The sequence below is a fragment of the Tachyglossus aculeatus genome, chromosome 21, assembly GCF_015852505.1.
Source record: "Tachyglossus aculeatus isolate mTacAcu1 chromosome 21, mTacAcu1.pri, whole genome shotgun sequence".
NCBI lineage: Eukaryota > Metazoa > Chordata > Mammalia > Monotremata > Tachyglossidae > Tachyglossus > Tachyglossus aculeatus.
The window spans coordinates 19783647-19803001 of NC_052086.1; the positions used below are offsets into that span (position 1 = coordinate 19783647).

Below are 19355 nucleotides of genomic sequence, written 5' to 3' on the forward strand. Positions count from 1 at the left end.
ATCCCAACCTCAGAGAGACCTTATCTCTTTTTCTTGAAATTTTGACATAGTAATAACAGGATTTCCCAGCCCCAAACATAGAAATGAAATACCTTGTTTGCTCACCGGTCCATGAACTAACAGATTACTGCTCCAGGACTGTAGCTCGTGACTGGGGTTATTTGGTTAGTTTTCTATGTACAGTAGTTGGTCTTGAGTTTTTTCGGAGTGTTTAAAATTTCAAAGGCTTTATTTCAAGTTTAAAACAAGATGGTGAAAAAGAATTACATTGGTTTTGAAGTTCTCTGTGTTTTATACCTGCGTACCACTCTCAGTTGCTTAAAAAGATAAAATTTGATTTCCAAAGGAAAGAATTGCCATATAAATGTAGCAGCTTTGTAGGTGGGAATGGAGTTCTTGGCCGTCTTTCTTGGAGGCAGCCTACAGAGAACACAGAAACTACTTGAATGCTCCTAGGTCAATTCATAAAACAAAAGCCATATCGTTTCCCAAACAGAGCGCAGCAAACGGCGGAATCCCAAGTTAATGGTTAGCATCTCTGCTGAAGCTTTTTTTTCCTTTCCTCTAACCTTGTGAGTTTCCCCACATTGCTCTCAGTTTTACTGAACCATTAACAACTATTCACTCCAATCTAGCCCAAGGTCATGGACTGCAAGCTCAGTGTGGGTTCTGAACATGTCTACCTACTCATATTGTATTTTCCCCGGGTTCTACACACGATAACCACTCAGTAAATACCATTCATTGATTGATTTAGAGTGTGTGAGGCCATGGCTGGACATTAGGCCCAACTCACAGGAAAAGTAAGCGATTCCATCACCACCTATTTCTCTTGCAGGTAGAGGACTAAAAGAAATTTACCTTTCTTTCCCAGATCATCCAAACCTCCATGAAATAGACAAATCCTTGTCTCTTCCATATGGTTGAAGGTGAAAGAGTGAGGATTACAATCACATGATTAGCAAGGTGTCTGCTCAGCTCCCCTTCCCCACCATTTTGGTCCTCATTCGTTTTTCCTTCTTTCCTTGGCCACGCTGGCCGGTACCCAACCACTCACCACAAATGTTTGCTTCTCTGACATTCCCTCATGTCCACAATAAATAGTCAGTCCTGGGGGCAACACCAGCTCTGACTCTTAATGCTACACAATGTTAATGGGCAAACTCTAATCCTTCTTTGGGGAGCAACAAGAGGAAAAGGGTCATCAAAAGAGAGGGGGGTGGATTTGACGGAGAAGACAGTGTTTCCTCTAGAATGGCGTGAGATCCTCGTCAAGGCTTTGCATTCCCTCATCTGGAAGCAGAACCTCCACCGTGAAGCTGATCTTCTTGGCGTGGACAAAGCTGTAAGTGTTGTCAAATCGTAGGACATCTACAAGGGGGACGGACATACAGACAACATCATATTACATCCGCCCGGGCACGAGGCTGCAGGTATTTGTCCTAGACATCTCTCTTTCTGCCGGAGGAGTTGGTGAGGGGCTGAAATTGGACATTTCCAGAATTGGTTTGCTGTTTCTTCAGTCTCGGTAACCTTGCTACTCTCCTACTACAACCCAGCCCAACCTCTTTGCTCCTCTAATGCCAAGCTACTCACTGTACCTCCATCTCGTCTGTCTTACCGCTCCCCCTCGTCCCCCTCTCCATCCCCCCAATCTTACCTCCTTCCCTTCCCCACAGCACCTGTATATATGTATATATGTTTGTACATATTTATTACTCTATTTATTTTACTTGTACATATCTATTCTATTTATTTTATTTTGTTAATATGTTTGGTTTTGTTCTCTGTCTCCCCCCTCTAGACTGTGAGCCCACTGTTGGGTAGGGACTGTCTCTATATGTTGCCAACTTGTACTTCCCAAGTGCTTAGTACAGTGCTCTGCACACAGTAAGTGCTCAATAAATACGATTGATTGACCTCTCGCCCACCTCCTGCCTCTGGCCTGGAACGTCCTCCCTCTTTATATTTGAGAAGCAGCATGGCCTAGCGGCAAGATTACGGGCTTCAGAGTCAGAGGACGTGGGTTCTAATCCCGGCTTCGCCACGCATCTGCTGTGTGACCTTGGGCAAGTCACTTCACTCCTCTGGGCCTCAGTTCCCTCATCTGCAAAATGGGGATTGAGACTGTGAGCCCCACATGGGGCAACCTGATTACCTTAGAAGAGTGCTTGGCACAAAGTAAGCACTCAACAAATGCCATAATTATTATTATTTATATCCAGCAAAATTACTCTCCCCACCTTCAAAGTCTTACGAGAAGCAGCGTGGCTCAATGGAAAGAGCCCGGGCTTGGGAGTCAGAGGTCATGGGTTCAAATCCCTGCTCTGTCCATTGTCAGCTGTGTGACTTTGGGCAAGTCACTTCACTTCTCTGTGCCTCAGTTCCCTCATCTGTCAAATGTGGATGAAGACTGTGAGCCCCACGTGGGACAACCTGATCACCTTGTATTCCCCCTTAGTACTTAGAACAGGGCTTGGCACATAGTAAGCGCTTAACAAATGCCATTATTATTATTATTATTGAAGACCCATCTCCTCCAGGAGACTTTCCCTGACTAAGCTCCTCCTTTCCTCTTATCCCACTCCTTTCTGCATTGCCCTGACTTGCCCTTTATTCATCCCCCCCTCCTAGCCCCACAGCAATTATGTACATATCTGTAATTTTGTTTATTTATTTATATTAATGTCTGTCTCCCCATCTAGTCTGTAAGCTTGTTGTGGACAGGGGCTGGGTCTGTTATGTTTTTCTGTTGTACTCTCCCGAGCGCTTAGTCTACTGCTCTGCACATAGTAAGCACTCGAAAAATACGACTGACTAACCACCCTTCCCTCCGTGCAGCTTGTCCTGTTACTGAACACCTTCTCTTGGCAGGCACCAGACCCAGCCACCCCTAATAATAATAATAATAATTCTGGTATTTGTGAAGCGCTTACTGTGTGCCAAGAACTGTTCTAAGTGCTGGGGTAGATAACAAGGTAATCAGGTTGCCCCACGTGGGGCTCACAATCTTAATCCCCATTTTACAGATGAGGGAACTGAGGCAGAGAGAAGTTAAGTGTCTTGCCCGAGGTCACACAGCAGACAAGTGGCAGAGGTGGGATTAGAACCCACGTCCTCTGACTCCCAAGCCCGGGCTCCTGCCACACTGCTTCTCTTAAGTTGCAGCAGCAAGTCCAAGTAGAAGAATGGCTTGTGATAATAGTGGTTCTTATTAAGAGCTTACTTTATGAGCCAGCACTGTACTGAACACCGGGGTGGATGCCGTGTGACCTTGGACAAGTCACTTAACTTCTCTGAGCCTCAGTTACCTCATCTGTAAAATGGGGATTAAGACTGTGAGCCCCACGTGGGACAACCTGATCACCTTGTGTCCTCCCCAGCGCTTAGAACAGTGCTTGGCACATAGTAAGTGCTTAACAAATGCCATTATTATTATAGAGGCAAATTGGGTTGGGCACAGTCCCTGTCCCACATGAGGTGGCTCAGTGGAAAGAGCACGGGCTTTGGAGTCAGAGGTCAGGGGTTCGAATCCCGGCTCCACCACATGTCTGCTGTGTGACCTTGGGCAAGTCACTTAACTTCTCTGAGCTTCAGTTACCTCATCTGGCAAATGGGGATTAAAACCGTGAGCCCCATGTGGGACAACCTGATCACCTTGTATCCCCCGCAGCACTTAGAACAGTGCTTTGCACATAGTAAGCCCTTAACAAATGCCATCATTATTTTTATTATTATGAGGTTCACTGATCCCTCCCTATTGTCTCCACACAAGCCTCCACTGCTTAGCAGAGTTATTGTCTACTAATGCAACAATAGGAGGGACAAAAGGCTTTCTCCCACTCCCTTCTGCTCGGCTCTTACTTGCTCCTTCATTCATCCTCCCTCCCATCCCCACAGCACATCTGTATATCACTGTAACATTTATTTATTTATCTCTATTAATGTCTGTCTCCCCCTCTTCACTGTGAGCTCATTGTGGGCAGGAATGTGTCTGTTTTTTATTATATTCTACTCTCCCAAGCACTTAGTACAGTGCTTTGCACCTAGCACTCAATAAATATGATTGAATGAATGAACGAACCCAGGAGCTCTGGTTCTCCAGCTCATGGCCCCTGGGGCCGAGTTCTTCTGTACGGAAACGGACTGTGAGCCCACTGTTGGGTAGGGACTGTCTCTATATGTTGCCAACTTGTACTTCCCAAGCGCTCAGTACAGTGCTCTGCACACAGTAAGTGCTCAATAAATACGATTGATTGATTGAGTAGGGGGAGGACCAGCCTAATATACCTCAGGACAGTGGAAAGAGATACTTACAGACACCGGGTTCGGGGCAGGTGAGGGTCCCGTCTTCGGGGACCATGTGGGCATTGTACCTCTGACTGGGTAACACCTCTGTCATCTCGCCCGCTCGCTGCCTCTCCCCCATCTTGGTCTTCAAAAACACCCCGAAGCCGATGTCCGCTCCGTCCGACACGAACTGCCACCTGCAAGAGACACCGATCCCCGTGGGCCCATCGCGAACCGTGTGAGAGGGGCAACTGGGGGAAAGGGGGGCCAGGACCCCACCTGAGAAGGCAGCCAGGGAGGAGGATTTCATACTCCACTTGGTGGGAGGAGCCCCTGTTGATGACGACGGAGTGCTCGAACTGCGTCTTCACCTGGTCCCGCATGTAGTAGGACTTGGGGACCTCGCCCCCGAAGTTGATCTGGAAGCGGAGAATGGTGGGGGAGCAGACAAAGCAGGGGACGGGGGGCTCAACTCTCCCCAACGCCCCCTCCCCAGCCATTCTCCCCCCCAACCCTTGGGAGACTCGTACCTTGGTTATGCACTTGATGTTGCCGTCGGGATCAGTCATGGTTCCCCCAAAGTGAGCGGGCAGCTCTTCGGGACTGATGAGTTTCAGCAATCTCTCTTTCCAGTTTGCTGGCGGGAGAGGGAGGGTCAGTGGTATGGCCGAAGGTGGGGCAGGGAGCCGGCAAGTCCCCAGAAACGAGCAGGGTAAGCGCTCGATAAATGCGATTGAATGAATAAGGGTGATTTTCTTATTTTAATGGTTTTTGTTAAGCACGCACTATGTACCGATCAATTAATCGTATTTATTGAGTGCTTACTGTGTGCAGAGCACTGTACTAAGCATTTGGGAAGTACAAGTTGGCAACACATAGAGACAGTCCCTAGCCAACAGTGGGCTCACGGTCTAGAAGGGGGAGACAGAGAACAAAACAAAACATATTAACAAAATAAAATAAATAGAATAAATATGTACAAGTAAAATAAATAAATAGAGTAATAAATCCGTACAAACATATATACATATTTTCAGGTGCTGTGGGGAAGGGAAGGCGGTAAGATGGGGGGGATGGAGAGGGGGACGAGGGAGAGGAAGGAAGGGGCTCAGTCTGGGAAGGCCTGTACTAAGCACTGGGGTAAATACAAGATAATCAGGTTGGACGCGGATCCCTGTCCCACACAGGGTCGCAGTTCTAATCCCCATTTTACAGATTGAGGTAACTGAGGCACAGAGAAATGACTTGCCCAAGGTCACACGGCTGACAAGTGACAGAGCCAGAATTAGAACCAGGTCCTTCTGACTCCCTGGACCGTGCTTTATCCACTGGGCCATGCTGCTTCTACAATTGATTCGTTCAGTCCCATTCTTTCTACCCATCAGTTACATGAGAACCGGGATTCGGTGCTCATGATGGCATTACCTGCAAACCAGGCAAGAGTCTCATTTGCTTGCGAAATAATGAATGTGGAGCTTGGGGCATGCTGAGTTCATCAACTAAGCTCACTATGGCAAGTAATGTCTCTACCAACTCTGCTTTATTGTTCTCTCCCAAGTGTTCAGTAATCTCTTGGGAGAGTACAATCAATCCATCAATGGCGTTTGATGCAGAATATAAGAATAAGAATAATTGTATTTGTTAAACATGTTCTATGAGCCAAGCACTCTTCTAAGCCCTGGGGTCAATCAATCAATCTATCAATCGTATTTATTGAGCGCTTACTGTGTGCAGAGCACTGTACTAAGCACTTGGGAAGTACAAGTTGGCAACATATAGAGACAGTCCCTACCCAACAGTGGGTTCACAGTCTAAAAGGGGGAAATAGAGAACAAAACCAAACATACTAACAAAATAAAATAAATAGAATGGATATGCACAAGTTCCTGTCCCACATGGGGCTCAAAATCTAAGTAGGAGGAAGAACAGGTATTGAATCCTCATTTTGCAGGTGAGGAAACTGAGGAACAGGGAAGTCAATTGACTGACCCAAAGTCACACAGCGGACAAATGGCAGGGCCAGGATTAGACCCAGGCCCTCTGATGCCCAGGCTTGTGCTCTTCCCACTAGGCCACACTGCTTCTCTAAGAGTAGATGTCACTTGTTTTCTCCTTCCTGAGAAGTGCATAATGCAGCTCTCAATCAACGCTATTACTACTATTAGAACTATTAGTGTCCAGAGCTAATTGAGGACAAGCCCACTCCTGCTCAGGAGCCAGTCGGTGCCTCTCTGGGGAAAGAACTCCGGCTTTCATGGGCTGTCAGGAATCCAAGCACAAAGCTGGACTCGGCCTTGCCAGTGTGTTATATCAGAGGAACCTGACACAATAATAATAATTGACCTTAGCGCTCCTCACCTCCCATCACCACAATCTTCCTTTTGGTGTCTTCGCTCAGGAAGGGCTTCATGAGGTTGTAGCCCACAGGAAAGAGTTTCGTGGCTGGAAAGACACAAGTCAGGAGGCTGGGAAGAAAGGCCCCCATTCCTGCCTTTTGTCCCCTGATGGTTAGAGCTGGGCAGCACCTGCCCTTTTGTCTTGTCTTATGCCGTCGGGTCGTTTCCGACCCATAACGACTCCATGGACGCATCTCTCCTAGAAAGCCCCATTTCCATCTTCAACCATTCTGGTAGTATAGCCAAAGAGTTTTCTTGGTAAAAATATGGAAGTGGTTTACTATCACCTCCTTCCGCGCAGTAAACTTGAGCGTCCACCCTCGACTCTCTCCCGTGCCGCTGCTGCCCAGCACCCGTGAGTTATCCCAGCTTTGCCACTATCAGCTGTGTGACTTTGGGCAATAAATAATAATAATAATGACATTTATTAAGCGCTTACTATGTGCAAAGCACTGTTCTAAGCGCTGGGGAGGTTACAGGGTGATCAGGTTGTCCCTGGTGGGACTCACAGTCTTAATCCCCATTTTACAGATGAGGGAACTGAGGCACAGAGAAGTGAGGTGACTTGCCCAAAGTCACACAGCTGACAATTGGCAGAGACGGGCAAGTCACTTAACTTCTCTGGGCCTCAGCTGTAAAATGGGGGTGAAGACTGTGAGCCCCACATGGGACAACCTAATCACCTTGTATCAGCGCTTAGAACAGCGCTTTGCACATAGCGCTTAATAAATGCCATCATTAATTAATTAATTATGACTTGTGGCAGATTGATTTCCATCGCTAGCCACTGCCCAAGCTAGGAATGGAATGGGATGGGTAGGCCTCTGCTTGACTCTCCCTCTTGAACCCGAGACTGGTAGTGTACTGGAAACTCTCCAGGTGTGATTCAGGGAGGGGCTATACCCTTCAGCAACTCTCAATAAGCAGCATTCGCTCCCAGGACGAGAACTTCGGGGCCGCTACTTACACCAAAGAGAAGAAATGGCTATCCTTGAGGGAGCCTGTGGTAACTGCTGATGCTACCCTGGGCTGGGAATTGAGGTAATAATAATGGCATTTATTAAGTGCTTACTGTGGGCAAAGCACTGTTCTAAGTGCTGGGGAGGTTACAAGGTGATCAGGTTGTCCCACGGGGGGATCACAGTCTTAATCCCCATTTTACAGATGAGGTCACTGAGGCACAGAGAAGTTAAGTGACTTAATAATAATAATAATAATGGCATTTATTAAGTGCTTACTATATGCAAAGCACTGTTCTAAGAGCTGGGGAGGTTACAAGGTGATCAGGTTGTCCCACGGGTGGCTCACAGTCTTAATCCCCATTTTACAGATGAGGTCACTGAGGCACAGAGAAGTTAAGTGACTTGCCCGAAGTCACACAGCTGACAATTAGCGGAGCCGGCATTTGAACCCATGACCTCTGACTCCAAAGCCCGGGCTCTTTCCACTGAGCCACGCTGCTTCCCTGCTTAATAGTAGTAATAATGATGATGGTATTTGTTAAGCACCTGCTATGTGCCAGGCGCTGTAGCAAGCAAAGAGAGTTGGACACAGTCCCTGTCCAACATGGGGCTCACAGTCTAAATCCCCATTTTACAAATGAAGTAGCTTAGGCCCGGAGAGGTGAAGTGACTTTCCCAAGGTCGCACAGCCAACAGGGACTAGGAGCCACAACCTCTGACTCCCAAGCCTGTGCTGTATCCACTATTCTGGACCACACTCTCTAACCTCCCACCTCTCAACAATGGGCCCCTTCCAAGGCAAAACTTCCCCACATCATCACATTCCACAGCAACCCAAACACATTCTTCTCCCCTCCCTGGCTGACTCTTCTAATAACTGTTATGTGCTTACCACGCATCGAGCACATTGCCGGGGTAGATTCGGTGCAATCCGATCGGACACATTCCCCGTTCCACCTGACTTACCTTTCACAATGATCATAGTCTTCAAAGTCTCGGGGTAATTCTCCTCAAGAAGAGCGAAAAACTGTAGAGCCAAGGCAATCCCAGTCAGAGCTCAACTTAAACCCTTCATTGCCCTTCCTCACTTTGTCGCCCCATGCCAAAGATTTCAACGTTTACCATCATCATCATCATCAATCGTATTTATTGAGCGCTTACTATGTGCAGAGCACTGTACTAAACGTTTGGGAAGTACAAATTGGCAACATACAGAGACAGTCCCTACCCAACAGTGGGCTCACAGTCTAAAAGGGGGAGACAGAGAACAAAACCAAACATATTAACAAAATAAAATAAATAGAATAGATACCATGACATTGAGATGTCCCTAACGTATCCAGGGCTAAGATCCCTATGTTTTTCAGCTGCCTCCAGCGGTATTCTCTCTCCTTTTCCACAGAGACCAACCAGGGTTCGAGAACCTCTAGCAGCTGAATAAATTGACTCTGTAACTTCTCCTCTGGATTTGGGCTGGCTTTTTGCTGATCAGGATGGGAAGATGCAACGAGCGAGGCCACAGCTCCCAGCGAGGGAGCCAGGGATGGGGAGGGAATCCTAGCAAAGATATTGGGATTTCAGACTGAGCCGGGACACTGTATTCAAAATACCTACTGGGTCTGAGCTTAGTGAAGTGCGAGCGCTTAGTACAGAGCTCGGGACATAGTAAGTGCTCAATAAATACCATTGATTGACTGAGCTGAATCACCATTAAGCCAGATGGACATCTGAAGATTTGACCACTATGCTTTAATAATAATAATAATCATGGCATTTATTAAGCACTTACTATGTGCAAAGCACTGTTCTAAGCGCTGGGGAGGTTACAAGGTGATCATGTTGTCTCCCGTGGGGCTTACAGCCTTAATCCCCATTTTACAGATGGGGCAACTGAGGCCCAGAGAAGTGAAGTGACTTGCCCAAAGTCACACCGCTGACAAGTGGCGGAGCCGGGATTTGAACCCATGACCTCTGACTCCAAAGCCCACGCTCATTCCACTGAGCCACGCTGCTTCTCTGCTTTGCCCCCTCCTACTCCATATATGCCAGACCACCACTCTCCTAAGATGCAAAGTATTAATAAAGTCACCGACCTCCAAGAGGCCTTCCTGGATTAAGCCCTCTTTTCCTCAGATCCCTTTCCCTTCTGCATCGTCTGTGTACCAGGAACTGTGACCTTTGGGTATTTGCTGTTTGCCGCACCCTCTCTCACTTATATACATAGCTACAAATTCTATATCATAAATTATTTATTTATATTAATTCGCCCACAGCATTTATATACGTAGCTACAAATTCTATATTATAAATTATCCCACAACATTTATATACATAGCTACAAATTCTATATTATAAATTATTTATTTATATTAATGTCTGTCTCTCCCCTCTGGATTGTAAACTCACTGTTGACAGACTGTGGACAGGGCACATGTCTGCCAACTCTGTTGTACTCTGTATTAGTACAGTGCTTTGCACGTGGTAAGCGCACAGTAAATACCATTGGTAATGATGATGGTGACTCAAGGTACAGAACTGTCCATCACTAATCACTTCCCACCATAGGCCACCTGGGGATTCCCACATAAATCTCACGCAAACTCAGCTGGGATACCACTTCCTCCAATGCCTGACCAGGGGCCGGGAATCAAACATTGAATCAATCAATCCCATTTATTGAGCATCTTCTATGTACAGAGCACTGGACCAAATGCTTGGGAGAGTCCAATGTAACAGAATTAGCCGACAAGTTCCCTGACCATAACAAGCTTCCAGTCTAGAGAAATGGCCCATCAAATATTATCCAGCCCCTATCTCTCTTTCAGGGAGCCAGAAAAGGGTCTGAGTCTTCCCTGAGAGGTCGCAGGAGGTGAATGCCAACGGGCAGCTGACCCTGGAGATCTGAGCTGCTCAGCATGAACCCCAGGATCCTTGATAACTTCCAGGCTTAAGTGGAGTCGAGTAAGCGTTCTGTGAGCCCGGGGAGGGGCTCCTTAAGTTTTCCGGGACTGAAGCTTGTCAGATATAGACTTCAGATACCAGAATCCTTTTCCAGGGGCCAAGGGAGAGTGAGGGTTGGTAGGCCTCTGTGGTTTTCCAAGCCAGTATCAGAGGGTCTTCACTTTGTGGGACCAAGCCAAAGGCTGTGGTTGGCACAGGCTAGATGTCTATGGGCTGCAGGTTTTGAGGGAGATTTTTAAAAAATAGAATGCAAGCAGTGAGGAGGAGGAAATAGGAAAAGGCTAGGGAATACAGTCCTGCCACAGGCATAGGAACAACTGGCATTGCCTCTCTTGCAGGGGAATGACACATTCCAAAGGACGTAGTTGAGAGTGCAGAGAGCAGGGAGCTGAAAGAGGGAATCATGGAACCTGGGGCCCAGTCCTATCTTACCTCCTGGTACAGTTCCACCAGAGGCTTCCAGAAGTGCTTCAGACCTAGGCCCTCACAGTCAAAAATCATCACAATGGTCTCCACCTTCTTCCCCAGCTGCTTGGAGACAAACCAAATCCGGATCAAAGATGGAAGGCTCTGATCACATTTGCTCTCAGATAATTGGACCAAAGCATAGCTCAAGGGCTCATGCAACTTTATGATCCCATTCTTCCCCTTTCACCCTTCCCACCCCTCCCTACCCCATACACAAACCCTATCAAATTCAGACAGATTCCATATTTTTTTTGTAGTTCCTTACCCTAATATTCTGCAGGATCGTCCATTAGGGTGATTGGTAGTCCATCCTCTGAGTAGTTACGTGTCAATAAGAGCTTCCCATTCCATCTCCCAGAGTTAGAGAGCTCAGGGGACCACCCTCCACCTCACCTCCCCATCCTCAGGAGTCTCACCTCTCCTGTAAGGACCAAACCTCTCTCTTCAACCTCACCCTTTCGGTCTGCAGGTCACACTCGTGAAGGAGCCGTTCACAATCCTGCATTTTGGCCTTGATCAAGTCCTGCTTGGTAGCCGAAAAGAGGAGCCCCTTGGGGTCCAGGGATTTGGCGATGTCATACCAGATGGGACAGCCATCCCGGTCATAGCCACACAGGCCCCCTGGCAAATACTTCTGGATCACCTAGGTAGGCCCAAAGACACAGTAGAATCACTCTCACCACCAGGATCATGATGCAATATTTACTTATCGATTAAAGGCCAAAGACCTAGTTGAGAGTTTTCACCCCTTTCCATACTGAGAAGGCTCAATCCCCATTTGGAGTTGGGTTCACAGTCTGTTTCGAGGGGAAGGGGTTATTTGACCTCACCTCTGGAGGCTGCCACTTGAAGATGTTGTCGATATCCATATTCTTCCGATACTCCATGTACTAAATAAATAAATCAGAAACCTCAGGTGAGACCAGAGCAGGCTCCAAAAATACTCCAAGGGGTCAGGAGATTGGGAAACTTCTTGATGAAGCTCAAACTTCAAAGTCACAGCAGATATGGCATCGGAAAAAGTAGCAGTTAACAAATCTCTTTCCTATACAATAATTCTCAGCCAGGGCAGGGGATAGGGGTGACTGTGGAAAGGTTCAAAGTCTTTGCTCACTGGAAAAGATTACAGTCAAAGAAACTGGACCCAAGGAAAGATTGAAAAGCAACCGAGAGCTATAGGAGGAATGTACTCTGTGTATTAAATCTTACAACATATATGTATATATATTCAATTGTACATTCAATTATTCATGTGTGAATACTTTTATGTTGGTCTTCTCCATTCCTCCTTGTGGGGAGGAAACTTGTTACTTCTTTATCTTCCCAAATACATTGTACAAAGTGGGTGCTCAATAAAAATAAATTCTAGACTGTGAGCCCGTTGTTGGGTAGGGACCGTCTCTATACGTTGCTGACTTGTACTTCCCAAGTGCCTAGTACAGTGCTCTGCACACAGTAAGTGCTCAATAAATATGATCAAATGAAATACTCCTCCTCCTTCTCCACTATTACTACTACTGCTCTTCTTACTAGGAGCTGGGAATGATGATCTGGGTCAGACTCACCTTCCGGATCATGGCCTCTGATTTCTGCAGATCAAAGTTACGAGCTGCAAGGAGGGGAGACAGGGGAGAAGCGGGACTTGAGGATTTAGATGGGGTGATTTCTGCCACCCTCCTCCCAAGATCTTGCTCAGAGACTAGGGACTGACAACTGCCATTTCCCTCCCGTCTCCCCTTACCTCAGTCCAAACCCTAGGAACCGGGAGATGCTGAGGGATGGGAGGGAATATACTGATTCTTGAGAGGATTTTGGGTGTTACAAATATAAATGCTAAGTACATCCTTTCCTCTCATCTGCCCTGCCCAGTTGCTGCCCCATCTTCCCAGAAAACCCCCCTTAACCTGCCCCCCTCACCTCGGAGCCAGCGCAGAAGAAAGTAGTCATCAGTTTTGGGCAAGGAAGACATCAAATCCTGGAGGTTTTCCCGAAACTGCAGAGAGAGGCACCATCGTCAGTCCCGGCTCTCTCTCAGCCTCTCGCTATCCCCTCCACTGCTGCTGCCACCCTTCTTCCTCCTCCTCTTCCTCCACCTCTCCCTCCCAACTGTCATTCTGCTCCCTCTGAGCTGAGGAAGGGGTCACTCTAAAGGTGCAGAGAATTAGGCGGGAAGCAACGTGGCCTAGAGGAAAGAAGATGGGACTGGGAATCAAAGGACCTTGATTCTAATCCTGGTTCTGCTACTTGTCAACTGGGGCAGGTCGGTTAACTTCTCTTCATCTATAAAATGAGGATTAAGACTGTGAGCCCTACGTGGGACAGGGACTGTGTCCAACACGATTATCTAAATACATTTCCTGGTACATAGTAAGCACTTAATAAATACTATAAAAAAATACGGGCTTGCTGATTTACATCATCTTGAATACAACTGTCATTTTGGACTACCTTGACTCTTGGTTTTACATCCAGAAAATGGGTGGTGTGAGCATTTTGCCCCAAATTGCTTGATATTTAAGAATTCGGAGGTGGTCTGGTGGTAAGAGTGGAGGACTGGGAATCAGGAGACCCAGGTTCTAATCCCCGCTCCGCCACTAGCCTACTGTGTAACCTTTACCAAGTCACTTAACCTCTCTGGGCCTCCCTTTCTTCATCTGTAAAATGCTCTCCAAACTTCTTAGATTGGTGGCCTCATGTGAGGCAGGAAATGGCCTGACCTAATTATCCCGCATCTATCCCAGGACTTAATAAATGCTACGATTAAGAAATGAGAATTTTCAATGGAAAACCTGAGGCCTAGGAAGGACAGTGACTCAGCTGTGAGGGCACTTCAGGAGACAGTCGGGGGAAATGAGGGCCCTCAGGACTCTCTCTGCTTGGCTTCATCTTGCCCAAGAAGCCACATGTAGACACCTTAAGAGCATAGAGATGGAGCACTAAGGTGACGCCTGAAAGTGCTCTCAGAGCCCATTGTTGGGTAGGGTTTGTCTCTATCTGTTGCCAAATTGTACTTTCCAAGTGCTCAGTACAGTGCTCTGCACACAGTAAGCACTCAATAAATGAGATTGAATGAATACAAGATAAGGAGATGCATTTGTCATCATCTCATGCCTTCTTTCAATCAGTCAATCAATCAACTTGTATTTATTGAGCGCTTACGAAGCTCTTGGGAGATTACAATATAACAGAGTCGGTAGGCATGTTCCCTGCCCACAAGGCACTTACAGAAGAGAGGGGGAGAACATGCCTTATGCCTGGTTCTCTGCACAGTCTGATGATATCATCTGTGCCATTTCAGGGAAGTTGGATCCCGGACCCTTGATTCTCCCACTAGTTTTGCTGCTTTTTTTGTTGTTTTTTTATGGTACTTGTTTAGTGCTTACTATGTGTCAAGCACTGTTCTAAGGGCTGGGGTAGATAGAAATTAATCAGGCTGGACTCAGTCTCTGTCTCACATGGACAGGTATGGTAAGCTTGTTGTGGACAGGGAATGTGTTTACCAGCTGTATCCCCCTCTCTAGACTATAAGCCCATCGTGGGCAGAGATTGTATCTATTGCTGTATTGTACTTTCCAAGCGTTTAGTAAATAAATACGATTGAATGAATGAAAAGCTCTGTTGTACTCTCCCAAGTACTTGGTACAGTGCTCTGCACACAGTAAGTACAATGATTGTTTGATTGATCGATTGCTGAGACTCACAATCTAGGTAGGAGGAAGAATAGGTATTGAATTCCCATTTTGCAGTTGAGAAAACTGAGGCACAGAAAAATCAAATGACTTGCCCAAGGTCATACAGCAGAGCCGGGATTAGAACCCAGTTCCTCTGGATCCCAAGCCTGTGCTTTATCCACTAGACCACACTGTTTAAGGGGCACAAGTGATGATAATGGAATTTAGTAAACCCTCTGTGGGGCAGTCCATGTTCCAAACAGGGCTCATTATCTCTCTCAGCCCCATTTTAGAGGTGAGTAAACTGCCACACAGAGCGGTTAAGTGACTTGTCTGAGGTCCGGATGTAGGCCAGTGGCAGAGCTAGAACTCAAAGCCAGGTCTCCCAAGTCCCAGACCTGTGCACTTTCCACTATGCCATGCTAAAAGCAGTCAGAAAAATGGTCTGTTGGCTCCCAAACCAGGCCAACTGTCCCCCTAGATGCCACGCTGACCCGGCACAATCAGCTCCCACACAGTCATTGCACGGGGCTTAAACCCCTCCCAGCCCAAGCTTTATCTCAATTCACCTCCCTGGGAGAGCAGGATTAAAAGTTGATCTCTAAACATGTCACCCATGCTCCCTACCAGGTACGGACTATTCTCTGGATTTTGATGACCCCATCTTCCCCGTGGCCCTTATCACACCTAGAAAAAAATGCCCCCAAAGGCCCACCGAGCCCTGAAATAGAGCTCCAAACTATAGCCACAATTCTCACCAGCCACCAGTCCACCCAAGCCAGTGGCCACTGGGCTTAGGGCTCTTAGTTTTATTTCCACTGTCAAAATCCATAAAGAAAGAAAGGCTCTAGCAGACACTTCTGGAGAAATTTGATTTCCAACTGACCACTGGGTGTAAGTGACTCTCTGCCTTTCCATTTCAGTCTCTTTGCCTCCGTTGGTTTTCTCTCTCACATTCCTGAGAACATACACCCATATTTCAACAACTCCATGTTGACTCTACCTTAGCACTCTATTTTAACTCTTCTAGCTCTGGACACCCAAGGGGATGAGTCAGAGCCCAGAGGCTGCAAAGTTTAAAGTCAAAGATGACCCTAGTGAACTCAATTCCCTTTTCTGTCTTCCCCCACTTTCTTTCTGCTTCTGCTCTAGGCAGTAAGGACTCTAGAGAAGGAGTATAATTCAGATAATAATAATAATAATAGTATTTGTTAAGCGCTTACTATGTGCCAAGCACTGTTCTAAGCACTGGGGTAGGTACAATGTAATCGGGTTGTCCCACGTGGGGCTCACAGTCTTAATCCCCATTTTACAGATGAGGTAACTGAGGCACAGAGAAGTTAAGTGAGTTGTCCAAGGTCACACAGCTGACAAGTGGCGGAGGCGGGATTAGAATCCATGACTCCCAAGCCCGTGCTCTTTCCACCAAGCCATGGAGATCCTCTGGGCAAAGGGACCAACTGCATTGCAATAGGAATTGGGAAGTTACTTGTCTTCTGTGTGATCTTGGGCAGGCCACTTCACTTCTCTGTGCCTCAGTTACCTCATCTGTAAAATGGGGATTAGGACTGTGACCCCCCTGTGGGACAGGGACTCTGTCCGACCTGATTAATTTGAACCTTCCCCAATGCTTAGTACAGTGCCTGGCACACAGTAAGCACTTAATAAATACCATAAAAAAAAAAAAACAGAGAGTGGTGGGTATGATTGTGAGCTGGAAGCTAGAGGGTCGACATTTATGCACGTTACAGACTAGAGTAACAGGAAATGGTGATGTTATCACCATTATCATATGTTGCCAAATTGTACTTCCCAAGCTCTTAGTACAGTGCTCTGCGCACAGTAAGTGCTCAATAAGTACGATTGAATGAATGAATGAATCAATCAATCAATCGTATTTATTGAGCGCTTACTATGTGCAGAGCACTGTACTAAGCGCTTGGGAAGTACAAATTGGCAACAGAATGAATGAATCACTTTCCTAAAGCCCTGAACCCACTTTTCTGAGGGAAAGTGAATCATTCCTGACTAACCAACCAGTCAATCCATTAATGGTATTTGTTGAATGCTTACTGTGTGCAGAATACTGTAGTATGCGCTTGGGAGAGTATGATACAGAAGAGTTGGTAGATATGTTCCCTGCTGACAATGACCTTATAATCTAGAGGGGAGACCAGAGGTCAAAGGACTTAAAATTATTCATTTTTCATCCATTATAAAGGATAATTATAATTATAATATATAATATTATATATTATAATATATAATAAGGATTATAATGGATTATAGTTATAATCTATTATAAAGGGTGCAGCAGGGGAAATGGTCAAAAGCATCTTTTTTTTTGATACTTGTAGTAAGCCTTGGGGGAGATGCAAATTAACAGGTTGGATACAATCCCCATCCCACACAGACTTAATCCCCATTTTACAGATGAGGGAACTGAGGCACAGAGAAGTTAGTGACTTGCCCAAGATCACACAACAGACAAGCGGAGGAGCCAGGAACAGAACAGGGAAGCAACATGACATAGTGTATAGATCACATGCCTGGGAGTTATGGGTTCTAATCCCGGTACCGCCACTTGTTTGCTGTGTGGCCTTGAGCAGGTCACTTCACTTCTCTGTGCCTCAGTTCCCTCATCTGTAAAATGGGGATTAAGACAATGCAGGACACAGGGTCTGTGTCCAACCCAATCTGCTTGTATCCACCCCAGCGCTTAGTACTGTGTCTGGCTCATCGTAGGCTCTTAACAAATACCATAATTCTTATGATTATTGTTATAATCCAACTCCCAGGCCCATTCACCAGACTACGATCCGTCTTGCCCTGAGGCAAGAAATCCCTCCGGGTGTCATCCTCTGATTTTATTTTGTTAGTATGTTTGGTTTTGTTCTCTGTCTCCCCCTTTTAGACTGTGAGCCCACTGTTGGGTAGGGACTGTCTCTATATGTTGCCAACTTGTACTTCCCAAGAGCTTAGTCCAGTGCTCTGCACACAGTAAGCGCTCAATAAATGCGACTGATGATGATGGTGGGGAAAAGATGGCAACCACTTGGGAGGGTGGGGCAGCTCAGAAGGGAGGGAGAGTTTACCTCACCTTGGCCAGGGTCTCCGCCTGCCCCGGGCTCAGATCTCCGACTCTGCCGCTCATGGTGACCCTGGAGCTCAGCTACTCGGGGCTGGAGGGGATGGAAAGTTGGATGCGGGCGTCCGTCTGCACAACCTCCGGACCGCCGGCTCCCTTTGTCGGGATTGCTGGGCCTGCCCAAATGCCGCCTCTTGTTTTGCTCCTTATTTGTATTACACGTTATGTAATTTGGAGACAGTGGGATCACGTGTGTGGCCTTGGCACCAGCCCAGAAAAAGAAAATTGGAGCAGAGACCCGGGGCCATTGTAGAGGAGCATTTGTGAGGTGAAACAAGACCCTCTGGCACTTTGTTAAAAGTGAAACATGGCATTGAAGAATTCACACTGAGGGGGTAATTAAATGTACACTCTAGGCAAGAAGAGGGAGGGGTCTAAACCCTTCCATCCAAAAAGACAGAGGACGTTTCCTCTTCTATTTGTCCAGAAGAGAGAACACCAATTAATTAATGGTCCTTCTACAGAAGACTTCAGTGAGCTGACTGGGCCTAGGAGTCAGAAGGACCTGAGTTCCAATTCCCGCTCCGCCACTGGTCTGCTGTGAGACCTTGGGCAAGTCACTTAACTTCTCTGTTCCTCAGTTACCTCATCAGTAAGACTGTGAGGCCCATGTGGGATAAAGACTGTGTATAGCCCAATTTAGAGAAGCGGCATGGCTTAGTGGAAAGAGCGCGGACTTGGGAGTCAGAAGTCGTGGGTTCTAATCCTGGCTCCACCACTTGTCTGCTGTGTGACCTTGGACAAGCCACTTAACTTCTCTGAGGCGCCTCATTTACCTCATCTGTAAAATGGGGATTTAGACGGTGAGTCCCACGTGGGACAACCTGATTCCCCTGTAACTACCTCAGCCCTTAGAACAGTGCTTGGCACATAGTAAGTACTTAACGAATACCAGAATTATAGTTATTATTATTACTTGTACCCATCCCAGTGCTTAGTACAGTGTCTGGCACTTAGTGCTGAAAAAACGTCACAATTATTATCATTGTTATTATTATTCCCTGCCCTTCTGGTCCACTGCTGATTTCACTGATGAGCAAGATGGCCAGAGCCTTTTCACTCTCCTCTAGAGCTGTTTTTCCAGCCAGGGGCCTCCTCCTGAGCACTTGGTGGACAATCATTCAATCAATCAATGGTATCATTGAGTGCTTACTATGTGCAGAGCACTGTACTAAACACTTGAGAGAGTATAAGACAACAGAATTAGCGGACACGCTCACCTCCCGCATTGAGCTTATAGTCTAGAGATGGGAATAGTCAAAGGATGAGAATAGTCCAGGGTCCGTGTTATAGCTACACGGGAAACAGGAAGCCCCTCACACAGTGGCAGCAGGACAGAGCTTTCCTAATAATAATAATAGTGGCATTTGTGAAGAGCTTACTATGTGCCAAGCACTGTGCTAACAGCTGGGGCAGTTAAGATAATCAGGTCAAATACAGTCCCTTGTCCCTCACAGTC

General features: G+C 46.7%; 1 protein-coding gene across 2 annotated transcripts; it reads right to left on the minus strand.

The window, feature by feature from the left end:
* Positions 1–210: 210 nt before the first annotated feature.
* LOC119942809 (SEC14-like protein 3) lies at positions 211–18003 on the minus strand. Of its 2 annotated transcripts, none has more exons than XM_038763774.1 (12): positions 17849–18003; positions 12995–13070; positions 12643–12686; positions 11908–11967; positions 11532–11720; positions 11042–11137; positions 8615–8675; positions 6649–6732; positions 4821–4927; positions 4570–4709; positions 4318–4487; positions 211–1371 (listed from the first exon to the last, which is right to left on the minus strand). In XM_038763774.1, the coding sequence occupies exons 1-12, from the start codon at positions 17900–17902 to the stop codon at positions 1250–1252; spliced, it is 1203 nt and encodes a 400-aa protein (XP_038619702.1). In that variant the 5' UTR covers positions 17903–18003; the 3' UTR covers positions 211–1249. The 2 variants fall into 2 exon arrangements, with proteins under 2 accessions (XP_038619702.1, XP_038619703.1); XM_038763775.1 differs by having other exon boundaries at positions 17844–17941.
* Positions 18004–19355: the final 1352 nt, after the last annotated feature.

Bases quoted from the DNA above. Each gene is read 5' to 3' on its own strand.
- LOC119942809 (XM_038763774.1), bottom strand. From the start codon at position 17,902: ATGAGCGGCAGAGTCGGAGATCTGAGCCCGGGGCAGGCGGAGACCCTG. The intron at 11,721-11,907 runs GTGAGGTCAAAT...GGGCCTACCTAG, and splicing joins TCAAGTGGCAGCCTCCAGAG to GTGATCCAGAAGTATTTGCC. The intron at 6,733-8,614 runs GTAAGTCAGGTG...GTGTCTTTCCAG, and splicing joins GACTATGATCATTGTGAAAG to CCACGAAACTCTTTCCTGTG.